Source organism: Cetorhinus maximus, unplaced genomic scaffold (genome assembly GCF_964194155.1).
Source record: "Cetorhinus maximus unplaced genomic scaffold, sCetMax3.hap1.1 HAP1_SCAFFOLD_1088, whole genome shotgun sequence".
In the NCBI taxonomy this organism is placed as follows: Eukaryota; Metazoa; Chordata; class Chondrichthyes; order Lamniformes; family Cetorhinidae; genus Cetorhinus; species Cetorhinus maximus.
The window spans coordinates 8,933-26,605 of record NW_027597030.1 but is presented as its reverse complement, the minus strand read 5'-3'; the positions used below and the strand labels follow the sequence as shown (position 1 = coordinate 26,605).

Below are 17,673 nucleotides of genomic sequence, written 5' to 3'. Positions count from 1 at the left end.
TGGTTGCTATACGTTTTAATTGGGTTGGCCTGATAATCTACATCCCAGAGTACTTAAGGATGTGGCCCTAGAAATAGCGGCTGCATTGGTGGTCATCTTCCGAGATTCAATAGACTCTGGAACAGTTCCTACAGATTGGAGGATAGCTAATGTAACCCCACTATTTAAAAAGGGAGTCAGAGAGAAAACAGGGAATTATAGACCAGTCAGCCTGACATCGGTAGTGGGGAAAATTCTAGAGTCCATTATAAAAGACTTAATAGCTGAGCACGTGGAAAACAGTGGCAGAATCGGACAGAGTCAGCATGGATTTATGAAAGGTAAATCATGCTTGACAAATCTACTGGAATTTTTCGAGGATGTAACTAGCAGAGTTGATGAGGGGGAGCCAGTGGATGTGGTTCATTTGGACTTTCAGAAGGCTTTCGACAAAGTCCCACATAAGAGATTGGCGTGTAAAATTAAAGCACGTAGGATTAGGGGTAGTGTATTGAGATGGATAGAAAACTGGTTGGCAGACAGGAAACAAAGAGAAGGAAGAAACGGGTCTTTTTCCGAATGGCAGGCAGTGACTAGTGGGGTACCGCACGGATCGGTGCTGGGATCCCAGTTATTCACATTATATATTAATGATTTAGATGAGGGAATTAATGTAATATCTCCAGGTTTGCAGATGACACAAAGCTGGGTGGGAGGGTGAGCTGTGAGGAGGATGCAGAGATGCTTCAGTGTGATTTGGACAAGCTGAGTGAGTGGGCAAATGCTTGGCAGATGCAGTATAATGTGGGTAAATGTGAGGTTATCCATTTTGGTAGCAAAAACAGGAAGGCAGATTATTATCTGAATGGCTATAAATTGAGAGAGGGGAATGTGCAACGAGACCTGGGTGTCCTTGTACACCAGTCGCTGAAGGTAAGCATGCAGGTGCAGCAGGCGGTAAAGAAGGCAAATGGTACGTTGGCCTTCATAGCCAGAGGATTTGAGTACAGGAACAGGGATGTCTTGCTACAATTGTGCAGGGCCTTGGTGAGACCACACCTGTAATATTGTGGTCAGTTTTGGTCTCCTTATCTGAGGAAGGATGTACTTGCTATAGAGGGAGTGCAGCGATGGTTTACCCGACTGATTCCTGGCATGGCGGGACTGACATATGTTGATAGATTGATTCGATTAGGATTATATTCGCTGGAGTTCAGAAGAATGAGGGGGGGAATCTCATAGAAACCTATAAAATTCTAACAGGACTAGACAGGGTAGATGCAGGAAGGATGTTCCCAATGGTGGGGGAGTCCAGAACCAGGGGTCACAGTCTGATGATATGGGGTAGACCATTTAGGACTGAGATGAGGAGAAATTTCTTCACCCAGAGAGTGGTGAGCCTGTGGAATTCATTACCACAGAAAGTAGTTGAGACCAAAACATTGTATGTTTTCAAGGAGGAGTTAGATATAGTTCATGGGGCGAAAGGGATCAAAGGGTATGGGGAGAAAGCGGGAGCAGGCTATTGAGTTGGATGATCAGCCATGATCATAATGAATGGCGGAGCAGGCTCGAAGGGCCGAATGGCCTACTCCTGCTCCTAGTTTCTATGTTTCTATGAAAGGAATAGCAGCATCGTGGATAGATAGGGAGAAACTGTCTCGTTGGCGGAAGGAGCGAGGACGAGAGGGACACAGATTTCAGTTAATCGGTAAAAGAAGCAATTGTGTTTTCCTGCTCGTTGTGGTCACTTCCTGGGTAAACATCAGGACACCGAACATGCCTAAGCGATTGGTTAAAGCAAAAGTACGTAGGCTGGTGTATGAAGGAATTGAGAAGTTAGGAGCAGCATTACAAAGTTGGAGATCCTGTATACATGTCTGAGTTGGTAGGTTCCTCAGAAAGAACTGTTCCGGACAGGAGAGAGACAGGCAAACTGTACTTCTGTCTCTCACCAGCTGTCCGCACGCAGAAGGTGTTTTGAATTCTTTGTGAAGTATGTTGTGGCGTGTTTTCCCAAACCCTCAGTGTGTCTGATCCACTATACTAATCACTCACAGCAAACTCACATTATGATCAACTCGGGTTAGTTTATTTACATTTAAAACCCCGGGCAGGAATGTTCACAATGTCAACCTCCACATTCACACCCACACACACTCGCACACACCCATCCACACTCTCACGCACACTCGCACAAACACACACACTCACACAAACATATTCTCACAAACACACATACACGCCTACTCACTCACACACACACACACAAACACATTCACGCTCACACTCACATAATAACAGCTCACACTCACATTCAAACACACACACAAACACACCTACACACATAGACATTTACACACACACGCACACAAATGCACAGACACAGTAATGGAGGATAGAAAAAGGAAACTTTTACAACTATGGATAGTAACAGTACAAGAACCAGGGAGATTGAAATGAGTTCACATGATTTACAGAGTCCGAGAAGAAAAAGTCCAAAGGGTATTTCTGATGTGACCGAGTTTAATCCTGAGTCCAGTGGGAGCTTACTGCACGCAAATTGAATGCCTCGTTTCTGACATGACAACTATGAAAACTCTGTAAGGACTTGCTTCATTGGCTGCAAAAGCAGGTTGGGGATCATCTGAATTAGTGAAAGTTGCTAGAGAAATGCAGGACTTCTGTCCTGTTACATGTCGCCAGATTCCTGCTTGGATTTAGAATGGGGTTTTCCAATGTCAACCGTCATGATGTCATTCCCGCCTCCCACCACCGGTGGCGCTGCAGGGAGCTCCTCCTGGGGGAGAAGGGGAACAGATGAATTTTCACCTTTCGGACGTGGCCTCGTGCAGTCAGGGATTGTGGGGAAGGGGGGAGGGGCTGGGGATCTTTGGACAATCCTGACACTCTCGTTCTGTGTCCCAGTCTCTCTTCAGGAACAATATTTCTCAATATCAGCTGCCTCGACGCAGGGCAGTGCCCTTTTCTCACAGATAAAAGGGAACTGATCGGAACAACTGACATCATTCCAGTCGGCACTTCTGATAATGGCGCAGTTTTCATTTCCTGCTGCATTATTCGGTTCATCCTGATACCATTTAGTAAAACTGGGAAATGGGGAAATAAAAAATACCGATAAAAATCCGACACATTCCTGCACAGAATCAGCAAGATTCCTACAGCCCTGTACAAATCCCAAACTAATCCTACTGTCCCGGCTCTCTCCCCATAGCCCTGTACAAATCTCCAACTAATCCTACTGCCCCGGTCTATCCCCATAGCCCTGTATCAATCCCAAACTAATCCCACTGTCCCACTCTCTCCCCATAGCCCTGTATCAATCCCAAACTAATCCCACTGCCCCGCTCTCTCCCCATAGCCCTGTATCAATCCCAAACTAATCCCACTGTCCCGCTCTCTCCCCATAGCCCTGTATCAATCCCAAACTAATCCCACTGTCCCGCTCTCTCCCCATAGCCCTGTACAAATCCCCAACTAATCCCACTGTCCCTGCTCTCTCCCCATATCCCTGTATCAATCCCCAAACTAATCCCACTGTTCCGCACTCTCCCCATTGCCCAGTATCAATCCCAAACTAATCCCACTGTCCCGCTCTTTCCCCATAGCCCTGTATCAATCCCCAAACTAATCCCACTGCCCCACTCTCTCCCCATAGCCCTGTATCAATCCCCAAACTAATCCCACTGCCCCACTCTCTCCCCATAGACCTGTATCAATCCCCAAACTAATCCCACTGCCCCACTCTCTCCCCATAGACCTGTATCAATCCCCAAACTAATCCCACTGTCCCACTCTCTCCCCATAGACCTGTATCAATCCCCAAACTAATCCCACTGCCCCGCTCTCTCCCCATAGCCCTGTACAAATCCCCAAACTAATCCCACTGCCCCGCACTCTCCCCATAGACCTGTATCAATCCCCAAACTAATCCCACTGCCCCGCTCTCTCTCCATAGCCCTGTATCAATCCCCAACTAAACCCAGTGCCCCGCTCTCTCTCCATAGCCCTGTATCAATCACAATCTAATCCCCCTGTCCCGCTCTCTCTCTCCATGCGACGCTGGGACTCACCTCACTGGGGTCCCATCCACCCATTTCCAGTTTCCTTCACTCTCTCGATCTGTTAGTCCGATCCAGTAATCCCCAGGATTATTCTCGATAGATTTCTTTATGAAATCCTGCAGCAGATACAATGATGGAATGTGTTCAGTTAGTATGACTGCCTTAACTCACACAAACACGCACACACAACTGATACCCAAAATACACCAAACCCTTCCTCAGGAAATTCTCCCTCATTCCCTCTGATTCAATATCGGGAAGACTGAAGTTGTTGTTTTCCGTCTCTGTTCCAAACTCCATTCCCGAGTTACCGACTCCATCCTGGGAACTCTCTGAGTCTGAACCAGACTGTTCACAACCCTGGGGTTGTGTTTAATCTGGAGATGGGATTCCCACCTCATATCCACATCGTCACCAAGACGGCCTCTTCCCAACTCCGTAACATCGCCCAGAACCACCCCGGTCTCAGCTCATCGACCGCTGAAACCCTCGTTCATGTAGTGTAGAGGGAGCATTACACTTTATCTAACCCCGTGCTGTACCTGTCCTGGGAGTGTTTGATGGGGACGGTGTAGTGGGAGCTTTACTCTGTATCTAACCCCGTGCTGTACCTGTCCTGGGAGTGTTTGATGGGGACAGTGTAGAGGGAGCTTTACTCTGTATCTAACCCCGTGCTGTACCTGTCCTGGGAGTGTTTGATGGGGACGGTGTAGAGGGAGCTTTACTCTGTATCTAACCCCGTGCTGTACCTGTCCTGGGAGTGTTTGATGGGGACAGTGTAGAGGGAGCTTTACTCTGTATCTAACCCCATGCTGTACCTGTCCTGGGAGTGTTTGATGGGGATGGTGCAGAGGGAGCTTTGCTCTGTATCTAACCCCGTGCTGTACCTGTCCTGGGAATGTTTGATGGGGACGGTGTAGAGGGAGCTTTACTCTGTATCTAACCCCGTGCTGTACCTGTCCTGGGAGTGTTTGATGGGGATGGTGCAGAGGGAGCTTTACTCTGTATCTAACCCCGTGCTGTACCTGTCCTGGGAGTGTTTGATGGGGACGGTGCAGAGGGATATTCTCTCACTCTATCTCATTCTGACAGATGCGTCTGTCATTCTCACCTGTTCCTGTTCTGTATTTATGACGATGAGGTGTGTATTTTGGGATTCACATTGTTGTTTTGCCGAGTCCCAGTTTACTCTCTCCGTTGAGAATTTATAGCAATGATGATTATGAACTTTCCAGCCGTTCGGACAGGGAGACTCTGCAAAATTATACAGACTTAATTCAGAGAAATACATCGAAACATTAGGAACAGGAGGAGGCCATTTAGCCCCTCTCGAGTCTGTTACACAGGAAAAGGAGGAGGCCATTCAGTCCCTTTCGAGCCTGTTACACAGGAACAGGAGGAGCCCATTCGGCCCCTCTCGAGCCTGTTACACAGGAACAGGAGGAGGCCATTCAGCCCCTCTCGAGTCTGTTACACAGGAAAAGGAGGAGGCCATTCAGCCCCTCTCGATCCTGTTACACAGGATCAGGAGGAGGCCATTCAGCCCCTCTCGAGTCTGTTACACAGGAAAAGGAGGAGGCCATTCAGCCCCTCTCAAGCCTGTTACACAGGAACAGGAGGAGGCCATTCAGCCCCTCTCGAGCCTGTTACACAGGAACAGGAGGAGGCCATTCAGCCCCTCTCGGGTATTTTACACCATTCTATTGGATCTGCTCTGTACCTTAACTCCCTCGGTTCCGTGACCCTCCATCCCCAACAACAATCTCTCAATCTCAGTTTTGACGATTCCCTTTGACCTCCGGCCCCACAGTTTATTTCGGGGGTGGGGGGAGAGTTCCTGATTTCCGCTCCCCTTTGTGTGAAGAGGTGTTTCCTGATGTCCCCCCTGAACGTCCTGGCTCGAATTTTAACCACCTTCCCCCTTGTTCTCGACTCCCCCTCCCCGGCTCCCCCGACAACCCACCGGATCAGAGGAAATAGTTTCTCTCCATCGACCCAATCGAATCTCTTCATTGCTTTCAACGCCTCGGGTCCGGTCGCCGTGGTTTCGCCTGTAGACCTCAGGCTTCGGGTCTGGATCCTGCACCTTATCCAATCCCTTCAATCTGTCGGACAGACCCCACCCCCCCAGATCGATTCAACCCCTCGCCTGTCCCAAACTTGACTGAAGGATGGGGAGGGTGGGGGTGGGGAGACAGGGGGTGGAAGAGGAGAGAAAAGGGGTGGGCGTGGAGGAGGGGCGACAGGGGTGTGTGGGGGCGGGGAGGCAAGTGTGGGTGGGTGGGGGCGGGGAGGCAGGAGTGGGTGGGTGGGGGCGGGGAGGCAGGGGTGGGTGGGTGGGGGCGGGGAGGCAGGTGTGGGTGGGTGGGGGCGGGGAGGCAGGGGTGGGTGGGTGGGGGCGGGGAGGCAGGGGGTGGGGGCGGGGAGGCAGGGGGTGGGGGCGGGGAGAGAGGGGGTGAGGGCGGGGAGAGAGGGGGTGAGGGCGGGGAGAGAGGGGGTGGGGGCAGGGAGAGAGGGGGTGGGGGCGGGGAGACAGGGGGTGGGGTTGGGGAGACAGGGGGTGGGGTTGGGGAGACGGGGTGGGGGCGGGGAGACAGGGGGTGGGGGCGATCCCAATGGGACAGAGCGGGGGAGGATGGGAGATTGGGGTAGGGGGTGGGGGCGGGGAGACTGGGGGTGGGGGCGGGGAGACTGGGGTTGGGGGCGGGGAGACAGGTAGTGGGGGCGGGGAGACTGGGGGTGGGGGCGGGGAGACTGGGATTGGGCCGGGGAGACAGGGGGTGGGGTTGGGGAGACGGGGTGGGGGCGGGGAGACAGGGGGTGGGGGCGATCCCAATGGGACAGAGCGGGGGAGGATGGGAGGTTGGGGTAGGGGGTGGGGGCGGGCAGACTGGGGGTGGGGGCGGGGAGACTGGGGGTGGGGGCGGGGAGACTGGGGGTGGGGGCGGGGAGACTGGGGGTGGGGGCGGGGAGACAGCGGGTGGGGGCGGGGAGACAGCGGGTGGGGGCGATCCCAATGGGACAGAGCGGGGGAGGATGGGAGATTGGGGTAGGGGGTGGGGGCGGGGAGACAGGGGGTGGGGGCGGGGAGACATGGGGTGGGGGCGGGGAGACTGGGGGTGGGGGCGGGGAGACTGGGGGTGGGGCGGGGAGACAGGGGGTGGGGGCGATCCCAATAGGACAGAGCGGGGGAGAATGGGAGAGTGGGTGAGGGGGTGGGGTTGGGGAGACAGGGGGTGGGGGCGATCCCAATGGGACAGAGTGTGGGATGATGGGAGAGTGGGGGAGGGGGTGGGGTTGGGGAGACAGGGGGTGGGGGTGATCCCAATGGGACAGAGCGGGGGAGAATGGGAGAGTGGGTGAGGGGGTGGGGTTGGGGAGACAGGGGGTGGGGGCGATCCCAATGGGACAGAGTGTGGGATGATGGGAGAGTGGGGGAGGGGGTGGGGTTGGGGAGACAGGGGGTGGGGGTGATCCCAATGGGACAGAGTGTGGGATGATGGGAGAGTGGGGAAGGGGGTGGGGGCCGTCAGCACCAACTCACCTGAGTAGTTCCGGAGGATGGTGCAGAAGGATCTTCGGTCCCGGAGCATCTGTTCAATGGTCTCGGACATATTCCGGATCTTTCCATTCTGTCCCGTCATGTTCTTGTCCATCTGTAGGACTGAGAGAATCACAGGGTCACAGAACTCACAGGGTCAAAGAACCACAGGGTCTGAACCGCACAGAAGGAGGCCATTTGGCCCATCGTGTCCGCACCGGTTCTCCGAATGAGCGTTAGGACCCAGTGCCATTGTCCTGCCTTTTCCCCCCTGTACCCCTGCACATTGTATCTGTGCAAATAACCATCCAATGCCCCCTTGAATGCCTCGATTGAACCTGCCTCCCCCACATGACCAGGCAGCACATCCCAGACCCGAACCGCTCGGTGTGTGAAAACGTTTTCTCTCACGTCGCGTTTGATTCTTTCGCAAATCGCTTAAAAATCTGTGTCCTCTGGGCCCGGTGTGAACAGCTTCTCCCCGTCTCCTCTGTCCAGCCTCCTCTTGATTCTGAACGTCTCCATCAAATCCCCTCTCAGCCTCCTTCTCTCCGAGGAGAACAGTCCCAACCTCTCCCGTCTCTCCTCGGACCTGAAGACCATAAGACATAGGAGCAGAAATTAGGCCTTTCGGCCCATCGAGTCTGCTCCGCCTTTCAATCATGGCTGATAAGTTTCTCAACCCCATTCTCCCACCTTCTCCCCGTAACCTTTGATCTCCTTACCAATCAAGAACCTATCCATCTCGGTCTTAAATACACTCAATGACCTGGCCTCCACAGCCTTCTGTGGTAATGAATTCCATAGATTCACCACACTCTGGCTAAAGAAGTTTCTCCTCATCTCTGTTCTAAAAGGTCTTCCCTTTACTCTGAGGCTGTGCCCTCAGGTCCTAGTCTCTCCTACTAATGGAAACATCTTCCCCACGTCCACTCTATCCAGGCCTTTCAGTATTCTGTAAGTTTCAATCAGATCCCCCCTCATCCTTCTAAACTCCATCGAGTATAGACCCAGAGTCCTCAAACAATCCTCATATGTTAAGCCTTTCATTCCTGGGATCATTCTCGTGAACATCCTCTGGACCCTCTCCAGGGCCAGCACATCCTTCCTGAGATACGGGGCCCAAAATTGCTACAATAATCTAAATGTGGTCTGACCAGAGCCTTATAAAGCCTCAGCAGCACATTCCTGCTTTTATATTCTAGTCCTCTCGAAATAAATGCCAACATTGCATTGCCTTCCTAACTACCGCGTCAACCTGCAAGTTAACCTTAAGAGAATCCTGGACTAGGACTTCCAAGTCCCTTTGCACTCCAGATTTCTGAATTCTCTCCCCATTTAGAAAATAGTCCATGCCTCTATTCTTCCTACCAAAGTGCATGACCTCACACTTCCCCACGTTGTATTCCATCTGCCACTTCTTTGCCCATTCTCCTAACCTGTCCAAATCCTTCTGCAGCCTCCCCGCCTCCTCAATACTACCTGTCCCTCCACCTATCTTTGTATCATCTGCAAACTTAGCCGGGATGCCCTCAGTTCCTTCATCTAGATCATTAATGTATAAAGTGAAAAGTTGTGGTCCCAACACTGACCCCTGCGGATCTCCACTAGTCTCCGGCCGCCATCCTGAGAAGGGACCCCCTTATCCCCACTCTCTGCCTCCTGCCAGACAGCCAATCTTCTATCCAAGCTAGTACCTTGCCTCTAACACCATGGGCTCTTATCTTACTGAGCAGCCTCCTGTGCAGCACCTTGTCAAAGGCCTTCTGGAAGTCCAAGTAGATAACATCCATTGGCTCTCCTTTGTCTAACCTACTCGTTACCTCCTCAAAGAATTCTAACAGATTTGTCAGGCATGACCTCCCCTTGATGAAACCATGCTGACTTTGCCCGATTTTACCATGCACTTCCAAGTATTCTGAAATCTCATCCTTAATAATGGACTCTAAAATCTTACCAACGACCGAGGTCAGGCTAATCGGCCTGTAATTTCCTGTCTTTTGCCTCACTCCCTTCTTAAACAGGGGGGTTACATTAGCGATTCTCCAGTCCTCTGGGAACCTCCCTGACTCCAGTGATTCCACACAGATCACCACTGACGCCTCCAATATCTCTTCAGCTATCTCCTTCAGAACTCTGGGGTGTAATCCATCTGGTCCAGGTGATTTATCCACCTTCAGACTTTTCAGTTTTCCTAGCACCTTCTCCTTGGTAATGGCCACCTTACTCTGCCCCCCAAGTTTCTTGAACTTTGAGGATGTCACTCATGTCTTCCACTGTGAAGACTGATGCAAAGTACCTATTCAGTTCCTCCGCCATTTCTTTGTTCCCCATTACTACTTCTCCAGCGTCATTTTCCTGCGGTCCAATGTCCACTTTTGCCTCTCTCTTAACTTTTATATATCTACAAAAAACTCTTGCAATCTTCTTTTACATTACCTGCTAGTTTACCCTCATATTTAATTTTCTCCCTCCTTATTTCTTTTTTAGTTGTCCTCTGTTGGTCTTTGTAGGCTTTCCAATCCCCTGGTTTCCCACTGCTCTTTGCCGCATTGTATGCTTTCTCTTTAGCTATGATGTTGTCCCTGACTTCCCTTGTCAGCCATGAAGCTTCTCATCCCCGGAACAATCTGTCTAAACCTCTTCTGCGCTCTCTCCAATGTGTTCACATCCTTCCTATAATGTGGTGCTCAGAGCTGTACATATTACTCCAGCTGAGGTCTAACCAGAGTCTTATATAAATTCAGCATAACCTCTCTGCTCTGGTGCTCGATGCCCCTGTTAATAAAGCCCAGGATACTATCTGCTTTATCAACTGCTCCCTCCACCTGTCCTGCCACCTTCAATGATTTATTCACATATACACCCAGCTCCCTCTGCTCCTGCACCCCCTTAAAAATTCTACCCTATATATTACATAATTTTTAAGGTTCCTCCGACCAAAATCAATCACTTCACACTTCTCTGCATTAAACTTCTTCTGCCCGCTCCACCCACCTGTCTATGTCACGACAGAGCTGGAGTGACTGAGTGATGAAGGGAGTGGGATATATATCAGGGTGTTACAGTGAGGGGTGTGGGATATATCAGAGTGTAACAGTGAGGAGTGTGGGGTATATCAGAGTGTTACAGTGAGGGGCGTGGGATATATCAGTGTTACAGTGAGGGGTGTGGGATATATCAGGGTGTTACAGTGAGGGGTGTGGGATATATCAGGGTGTTACAGTGAGGGGTGTGGGGTATATCAGAGTGTTACAGTGAGGGGTGTGGGATATATCAGTGTTACAGTGAGGGGTGTGGGATATATCAGGGTGTTACAGTGAGGGGTGTGGGATATATCAGGGTGTTACAGTGAGGGGTGTGGGATATATCAGGGTGTTACAGTAAGGGGTGTGGGATATATCAGAGTGTAACAGTGAGGGGTGTGGGATATATCAGGGTGTTACAGTGAGGGGTGTGGGATATATCAGGGTGTTACAGTGAGGGGTGTGGGATATATCAGGGTGTTACAGTGAGGGGTGTGGGATATATCAGAGTGTTACAGTGAGGGGTGTGGGATATATCAGTGTTACAGTGAGGGGTGTGGGATATATCAGAGTGTAACAGTGAGGGGTGTGGGATATATCAGGGTGTTACAGTGAGGGGTGTGGGATATATCAGTGTTACAGTGAGGGGTGTGGGATATATCAGGGTGTTACAGTGAGGGGTGTGGGATATATCAGTGTTACAGTGAGGGGTGTGGGATATATCAGGGTGTTACAGTGAGGGGTGTGGGATATATCAGGGTGTTACAGTGAGGGGTGTGGGATGTATCAGAGTGTTACAGTGAGGGGTGTGGGATATATCAGAGTGTTACAGTGAGGGGTGTGGGATATATCAGAGTGTTACAGTGAGGGGTGTGGGATGTATCAGAGTGTTACAGTGAGGGGTGTGGGATGTATCAGAGTGTTACAGTGAGGGGTGTGGGATATATCAGAGTGTTACAGTGAGGGGTGTGGGATGTATCAGAGTGTTACAGTGAGGGGTGTGGGATATATCAGAGTGTTACAGTGAGGGTTGTGGGATGTATCAGAGTGTTACAGTGAGGGGTGTGGGATATATCAGAGTGTTACAGTGAGGGGTGTGGGATATATCAGAGTGTTACAGTGAGGGGTGTGGGATGTATCAGGGTGTTACAGTGAGGGGTGTGGGATGTATCAGGGTGTTACAGTGAGGGGTGTGTGATGTATCAGGGTGTTACAGTGAGGGGTGTGGGATGTATCAGAGTGTTACAGTGAGGGGTGTGGGATATATCAGGGTGTTACAGTGAGGGGTGTGGGATATATCAGGGTGTTACAGTGAGATGTTCCTCCCCGTACCGTGGACTGTGAGACCTGTAATAATTGCGAAGTTGCAGATTAAGACAATGAGGCCGACCACGATGAGACATCTGGATTTTTTTGAAATACTTCCTCCAGCTGTTTCCTGTCCAGTTTTATCTGGAATAGAGAAGTAAAGATTGACCCATGTTGAGCAGCCCGAGTAACTTCACGGAACAGACAATAGTGACGTATCTACCCCTCTTTGAGAGAGAAAAAACAACCACGTTACTCGTTTATATCCCTCGTTTCACATCCCAGCGCACGGTACAGGAGGGTTATCAAAGAGAATCGAACACCGAGTCACACAGGGAGATATTAGGGACAGGAAACCAAAAGCTCAGACACAGAGATCAGTACAAGGAGCATCTTAAAGGAGGAGAGACAGAGACAGAAAGAGACAGAGAGAAAGAGGCAGAGAGAGCCACAGAGAGAGTTAGAGAGAGAGAGAGCGAGAGACAGAGGAGTGTAGGGGCTGGAGGAGATTATAGGGAGGGGTGTTGGGGCTGGAGGAGGTTACAGAGATAGGGAGGGTTGCAGGGGCTAGAGGAGGTTACAGAGATAAGAGATAGGGGGGGTTGTAGGGGCTGGAGGAGGTTACAGAGATAGGGAGGGTTGTAGGGGCTGGAGGAGGTTACAGAGATAGGGAGGGTTGTAGGGGCTGGAGGAGGTTACAGAGATAGGGAGGGTTGTAGGGGCTGGAGGAGGTTACAGAGATAGGGAGGGTTGTACGGGCTGGAGGCGGTTACAGAGATAGGGAGGTTTGTAGGGGCTGGAGGAGGTTACAGAGATAGGGAGGTTTGTAGGGGCTGGAGGAGGTTACAGGGATAGGGAGGTTTGTAGGGGCTGGAGGAGGTTACAGAGATAGGGAGGGTTGTACGGGCTGGAGGAGGTTACAGAGATAGGGAGGGTTGTAGGGGCTGGAAGAGGTTACAGAGATAGGGAGGGTCGTAGGGGCTGGAGGAGGTTACAGAGATAGGGAGGTTTGTAGGGGCTGGAGGAGGTGACAGAGATAGGGAGGTTTGTAGGGGCTGGAGGAGGTTACAGAGATAGGGAGGTTTGTAGGGGCTGGAGGAGGTTACAGGGATAGGGAGGTTTGTAGGGGCTGAAGGAGATTACAGAGATAGGGAGGGGTGTAGGTGTTGGAGGAAGTTACAGGGATAGGGTGGTGAATCCCTTCATCCTTCACCATGTCCCTCCCCCCCGACTGCCCTGAACCATTGTGACCTCTGACCCCACACTCCCAGGATGACTGACCTTTAACCGGGGTCACTTCCGGGACTTGGTTCTGCTGCGGACTCTGCGGAGTGAAGTTGACTTGGGCGTAATTTGGTTCCTGTTCACCTACGAGAGTCGGAGAGAGACGGAGTGAGAAAGGATGAAGAACATGAGGACAGTTCGGTCAGTACGTGTGCCATAGGTAGGTAGCAGAGGACAACGACAGAGCAACAACACGCACACCGATATGTCAATCAGCTCAGGAGCACGCCAAGACGTAACTGGAACGTAGCCAGGTGCATCTCAAATGCTTGCTTTATCAGCTACTGCCAGTTGACATGTAAATGCGACTTAGCAAAGACTTAATTCACCAATAGAACAAGTGGAATACAAAACATGAAGGCATGGAAACCGAGGAACAGCAGGCACATAGCTACGGTGCGATCGTCACGTGGCTGAGGTCTAACAGAAACGCAGCTAAGATACAACGGATGTGCGATGGACATGGAAGCGAAGTGTAATTGAGACGTAACACACGCAACTAAGAAGCAAGTGACACACGACAGAAGTACAACAGGGACAGGACTCATGCTTAACTGTGACATTACTACGATGCAACAGAAACGTAACTGAGATATAATTGACAGGGAAGGGACGTGTCGCACAGTTGTGACAGTCGGAGGTATTCGATTTCCAAACAGAGAATAGCAGACCTGTAACTAAAGTCTAATAGATACGTAACTAAGGTGTAACAAGCAGAGAGGAGATGGATCAGGTACGATATTGACTCAGGCGTAACTTAAGACGAAACTGAAAGAATCAGGGTCTACCTAATGCATCATGTTCAATGCAACTGAGAAACGACTAAAGTGCAGCAGATTTAACACAAATCAGTATCTTACGACTGACATACGATATCCGTAACTTCTGACCTGTTGTACGGACCTTAGATGTCCCGGAGGCAGGATGAAGATTCAGCTCCGCGTATGAGATCTCCGGATCCTCTGGAAAACAGAAACAGAAACTATACAATGGATGAGAGTTAGATACAGAGTAAAGCTCCCTCTACACTGTCCCCATCAAACACTCCCAGGACAGGTACAGCACAGGGTTAGATACAGAGTCAAGCTCCCTCTACACTGTCCCCATCAAACACTCCCAGGACAGGTACAGCACGGGGTTAGATACAGAGTAAAGCTCCCTCTACACTGTCCCCATCAAACACTCCCAGGACAGGTACAGCACGGGGTTAGGTACAGAGTAAAGCTCCCTCTACACTGTCCCCATCAAACACTCCCAGGACAGGTACAGCACGGGGTTAGGTACAGAGTAAAGCTCCCTCTACACTGTCCCCATCAAACACTCCCAGGACAGGTACAGCACCGGGTTAGATACCACTTAGTTACCCCTCCATCTCAATCTGACTATGTTCCCCCCTCTCACTCTCTCCATCTCACCCTCTGTCTCTGTCCCTTTCTCTCTCTGTCCCTCTCACTCTCAATCTCTCCTATCTGTTTCTCGCACTCTCAATCTCTCTCACCCTCTCTCTCTCCCTCTATTGAACAGTTTAACCTACGTTCACTGGGGGCTTTCATGTTGATCTTGATGTGTCTCATATTCGTGTAGTTGATGTCCTGCTCCACGGTTTGTGTCTAAGGGGTCTCTCTCCACCGTTCCTGTCCTGTCTGCTTCGCTATCTCTCTCAGATGTGTCTCAATCTTTCCTCAGACTCGATGTCAGGGCGAAAACTTCCTCAAAACTGTTTCTGCCTCTTCGTTCCATTTCACAATGACATTTCCCCTGAGATCAGAATGAGAGGCTGGTTATACTGACTCCAGGGGCAGCAGTCCCTCTCTCAATCTCTCTCACCATCTCTCTCTCTGTCTCCCTCTCTCTCAATCTCTCTCACCATCTCTCTCTCTCTCCCTCTCTCTCAATCTCTCTCACCATCTCTCTCTCTGTCTCCCTCTCTCTCAATCTCTCTCACCATCTCTCTCTCTGTCTCCCTCTCTCTCAATCTCTCTCACCATCTCTCTCTCTGTCTCCCTCTGTCTCAGTCTCTCTCACCATCTCTCTCTCTGTCTCCCTCTCTCTGAATCTCTCTCACCATCTCTCTCTCTGTCTCCCTCTCTCTCAATCTCTCTCACCATCTCTCTCTCTGTCTCCCTCTCTCAATCTCTGTCACCATCTCTCTCTCGGTCTTCCTCTCTCTCAATCTCTCTCACCATCTCTCTCTCTCAATATCTCTCACCACATCTCTCTCTCTGTCCCTCTCTCTCAATCTCTCTCACCATCTCTCTCTCTGTCTCCCTCTCTCAATCTCTATCACCATCTCTCTCTGTCTCCCTCTCTCTCAATCTCTCTCATCATCTCTCCCTCTGTCTCTCTCTCTCAATTTCTCTCACCACGTCTCTCTCTGTCCCTCTCTCTCAATCTCTCTCATCATCTCTCTCTCTGTCCCTCTCTCTCAATCTCTCTCACCATCTTTGTCTCTCAACATCTCTCACCCTGTCTCTATCAGTCTCAATCTCTCTCTCCAGCTCTCTCTCTCTCTCTCCCCCTCTCTCAAGCTCTCTCACCATCTATCTCTCTCACTCTCAATCTCTCTCACCATCTCTCTCTGTCTGACTCTCTCTATTTTTCATTCCTTTCCTCTCTCGCTTTGTCTCTCGGTTTCTTTATAATTTTCATAATCTTTCTGTCTTTCTGTCTCTCTCTCTCGCCCTGACTCTCAGTCCCTCCATCTGTCCCCCAACCCCTCATTCTCTCTCTTTCCCTCTCCCTCTCTCTCCCTGTCCTTCTCTTTACTTCTCTCTCTCTCTCTCTCTAGTGTAAATTTTAACCTACATTCACTGGGCGCTGTCCTGTCGGTTTTGATGTGACTCATATTCATGTAGTTGCTATCACAGAATCACACAGTGCAGAAGAGGCCCTTCGGCCCATCGAGTATGCACTCTGCAACATCTCTCTCGCTGTCTCTCTCACTCTCAGCCCTTCTCACCATCTCTCTCTCTCTTTCTCACTCAGCCTCAATGTCTGCAACGATCTCTCTCTCAGTGCCTCTCTCTCAATCTCTCGCACCATCTCTCTCTCTGTCTCTCTCTGTCACTCTCTCCCTCTATCTCTCTCACTTTTAATCTCTCTCACCATCTCTCGCCCTGTCTCTCTCAATCTCTCTCCCTGTCCCTCTCATCACCTCTCTCTCTGTCTCTCCCACTCTCAATATTTCTTTCCATTTCTCTGCCTCTCGCTTTCTCAATCTCTCTCACCATCTGTCTCTACATCTTTCTCTGTCTGACTCTCTTTTTCATTCCTTTCCTCCCTCTCTCTGTCTCTCAGTATTTTTATAATTTTCATAATCTTTCTGTCTTTCTGTCTCTATCTCTCTCTCTCCCGCACTCTCAGTCCCTTCATCTGTCCCCCAACCCATAATTCTCTCTCTCTCCCTCTCTCTCACTCTCACTCTCTCTCGCTGTCCTTCTCTTTACTTCTCTCTCTCCCTCTGGTGTAAATTTTAACCTACATTCACTGGGCGCTGTCCTGTCGGTGCTGATGTGTCTCATATTCATGTAGTTGCTGTCACAGAATCACACAGTGCAGAAGAGGCCCTTCGGCCCATCGAGTATGCACTGTGCACCATCTCTCTCACTGTCTCTCTCACTCTCAAACTCTCTAACCCTACCTCTCTCTGTCTTTCTCAGTCTCAATGTCTCTCACTATCTCTCTCTCTCTTTCTCTCACACTCTCAATATGTCTCTCCATTTCTCTTCCTCTCCCTTACTCAATCTCACTCACCATCTGTCGCTCCCCGTCTCTCTCTCTCTCTGTCTCACAGTCTTTTTCATTCCTTATCTCTCTCTTTGTCTCTCGGTGTCTTTATAATTGTCATACTCTTTCTGTCTTTCCGTCTCTCTCTCTCTCTCTCTCACCCTCACTCTCTGTCCCACCGTCTGTTCCCCAACCCCTCAGTCTCTCTCTTTCTCCCTCCCTCTCTCTCTGTCTCTCTCTCTCCGTCTCTCTCTCTCCCTCCATTGAACAGTTTAACCTACGTTCACTGGGCGCTGTCGTGTTGTTGTTGATGTGTCTTATATTCAAGTAGTCGGTGTCCTGCTCCATGGTTTGTGTCTGAGGGGGTCTCTCTCCACCGTTCCTGTCCTGTCTGCTTCTCTCTCTCTCTCTCAGATGTGTCTCAGTCTTTCCTCAAACCCTATGTCAGGGCGTAAACTTCCTCAAAACTGTTTCTGCCTCTTCGTTCCATTTCACAATGACACTTCCCCTGAGATCAGAATGAGAGGCTGGTTGTACTGACTCCAGGGGCAGCAGTCCCTCTCTCTCAATCTCTCTCACCATCTCTCTCTCTGTCTCCCTCTCTCACAATCTCTCTCACCATCTCTCTCTCTGTCTCCCTCTCTCTCAATCTCTCTCACCATCTCTCTCTCTGTCTCCTTCTCTCTCAATATCTCTCTCTCTGTCTCCCTCCCTCTCAATCTCT

General features: G+C 50.5%; 1 protein-coding gene across 1 annotated transcript; it reads right to left on the bottom strand.

The window, feature by feature from the left end:
* Positions 1-2,371: 2,371 nt before the first annotated feature.
* On the bottom strand, positions 2,372-17,395 carry LOC144675666 (C-type lectin domain family 17, member A-like). The gene is made up of 8 exons (XM_078536318.1): positions 17,231-17,395; positions 14,114-14,185; positions 13,221-13,307; positions 11,964-12,083; positions 7,609-7,728; positions 5,176-5,318; positions 4,074-4,180; positions 2,372-3,089 (listed from the first exon to the last, which is right to left on the bottom strand). Exons 1-8 carry the CDS (start codon positions 17,295-17,297, stop codon positions 2,915-2,917), a joined length of 891 nt encoding a protein of 296 aa, XP_078392444.1. The 5' UTR covers positions 17,298-17,395; the 3' UTR covers positions 2,372-2,914.
* Between the last annotated feature and the right edge of the window lie 278 nt (positions 17,396-17,673).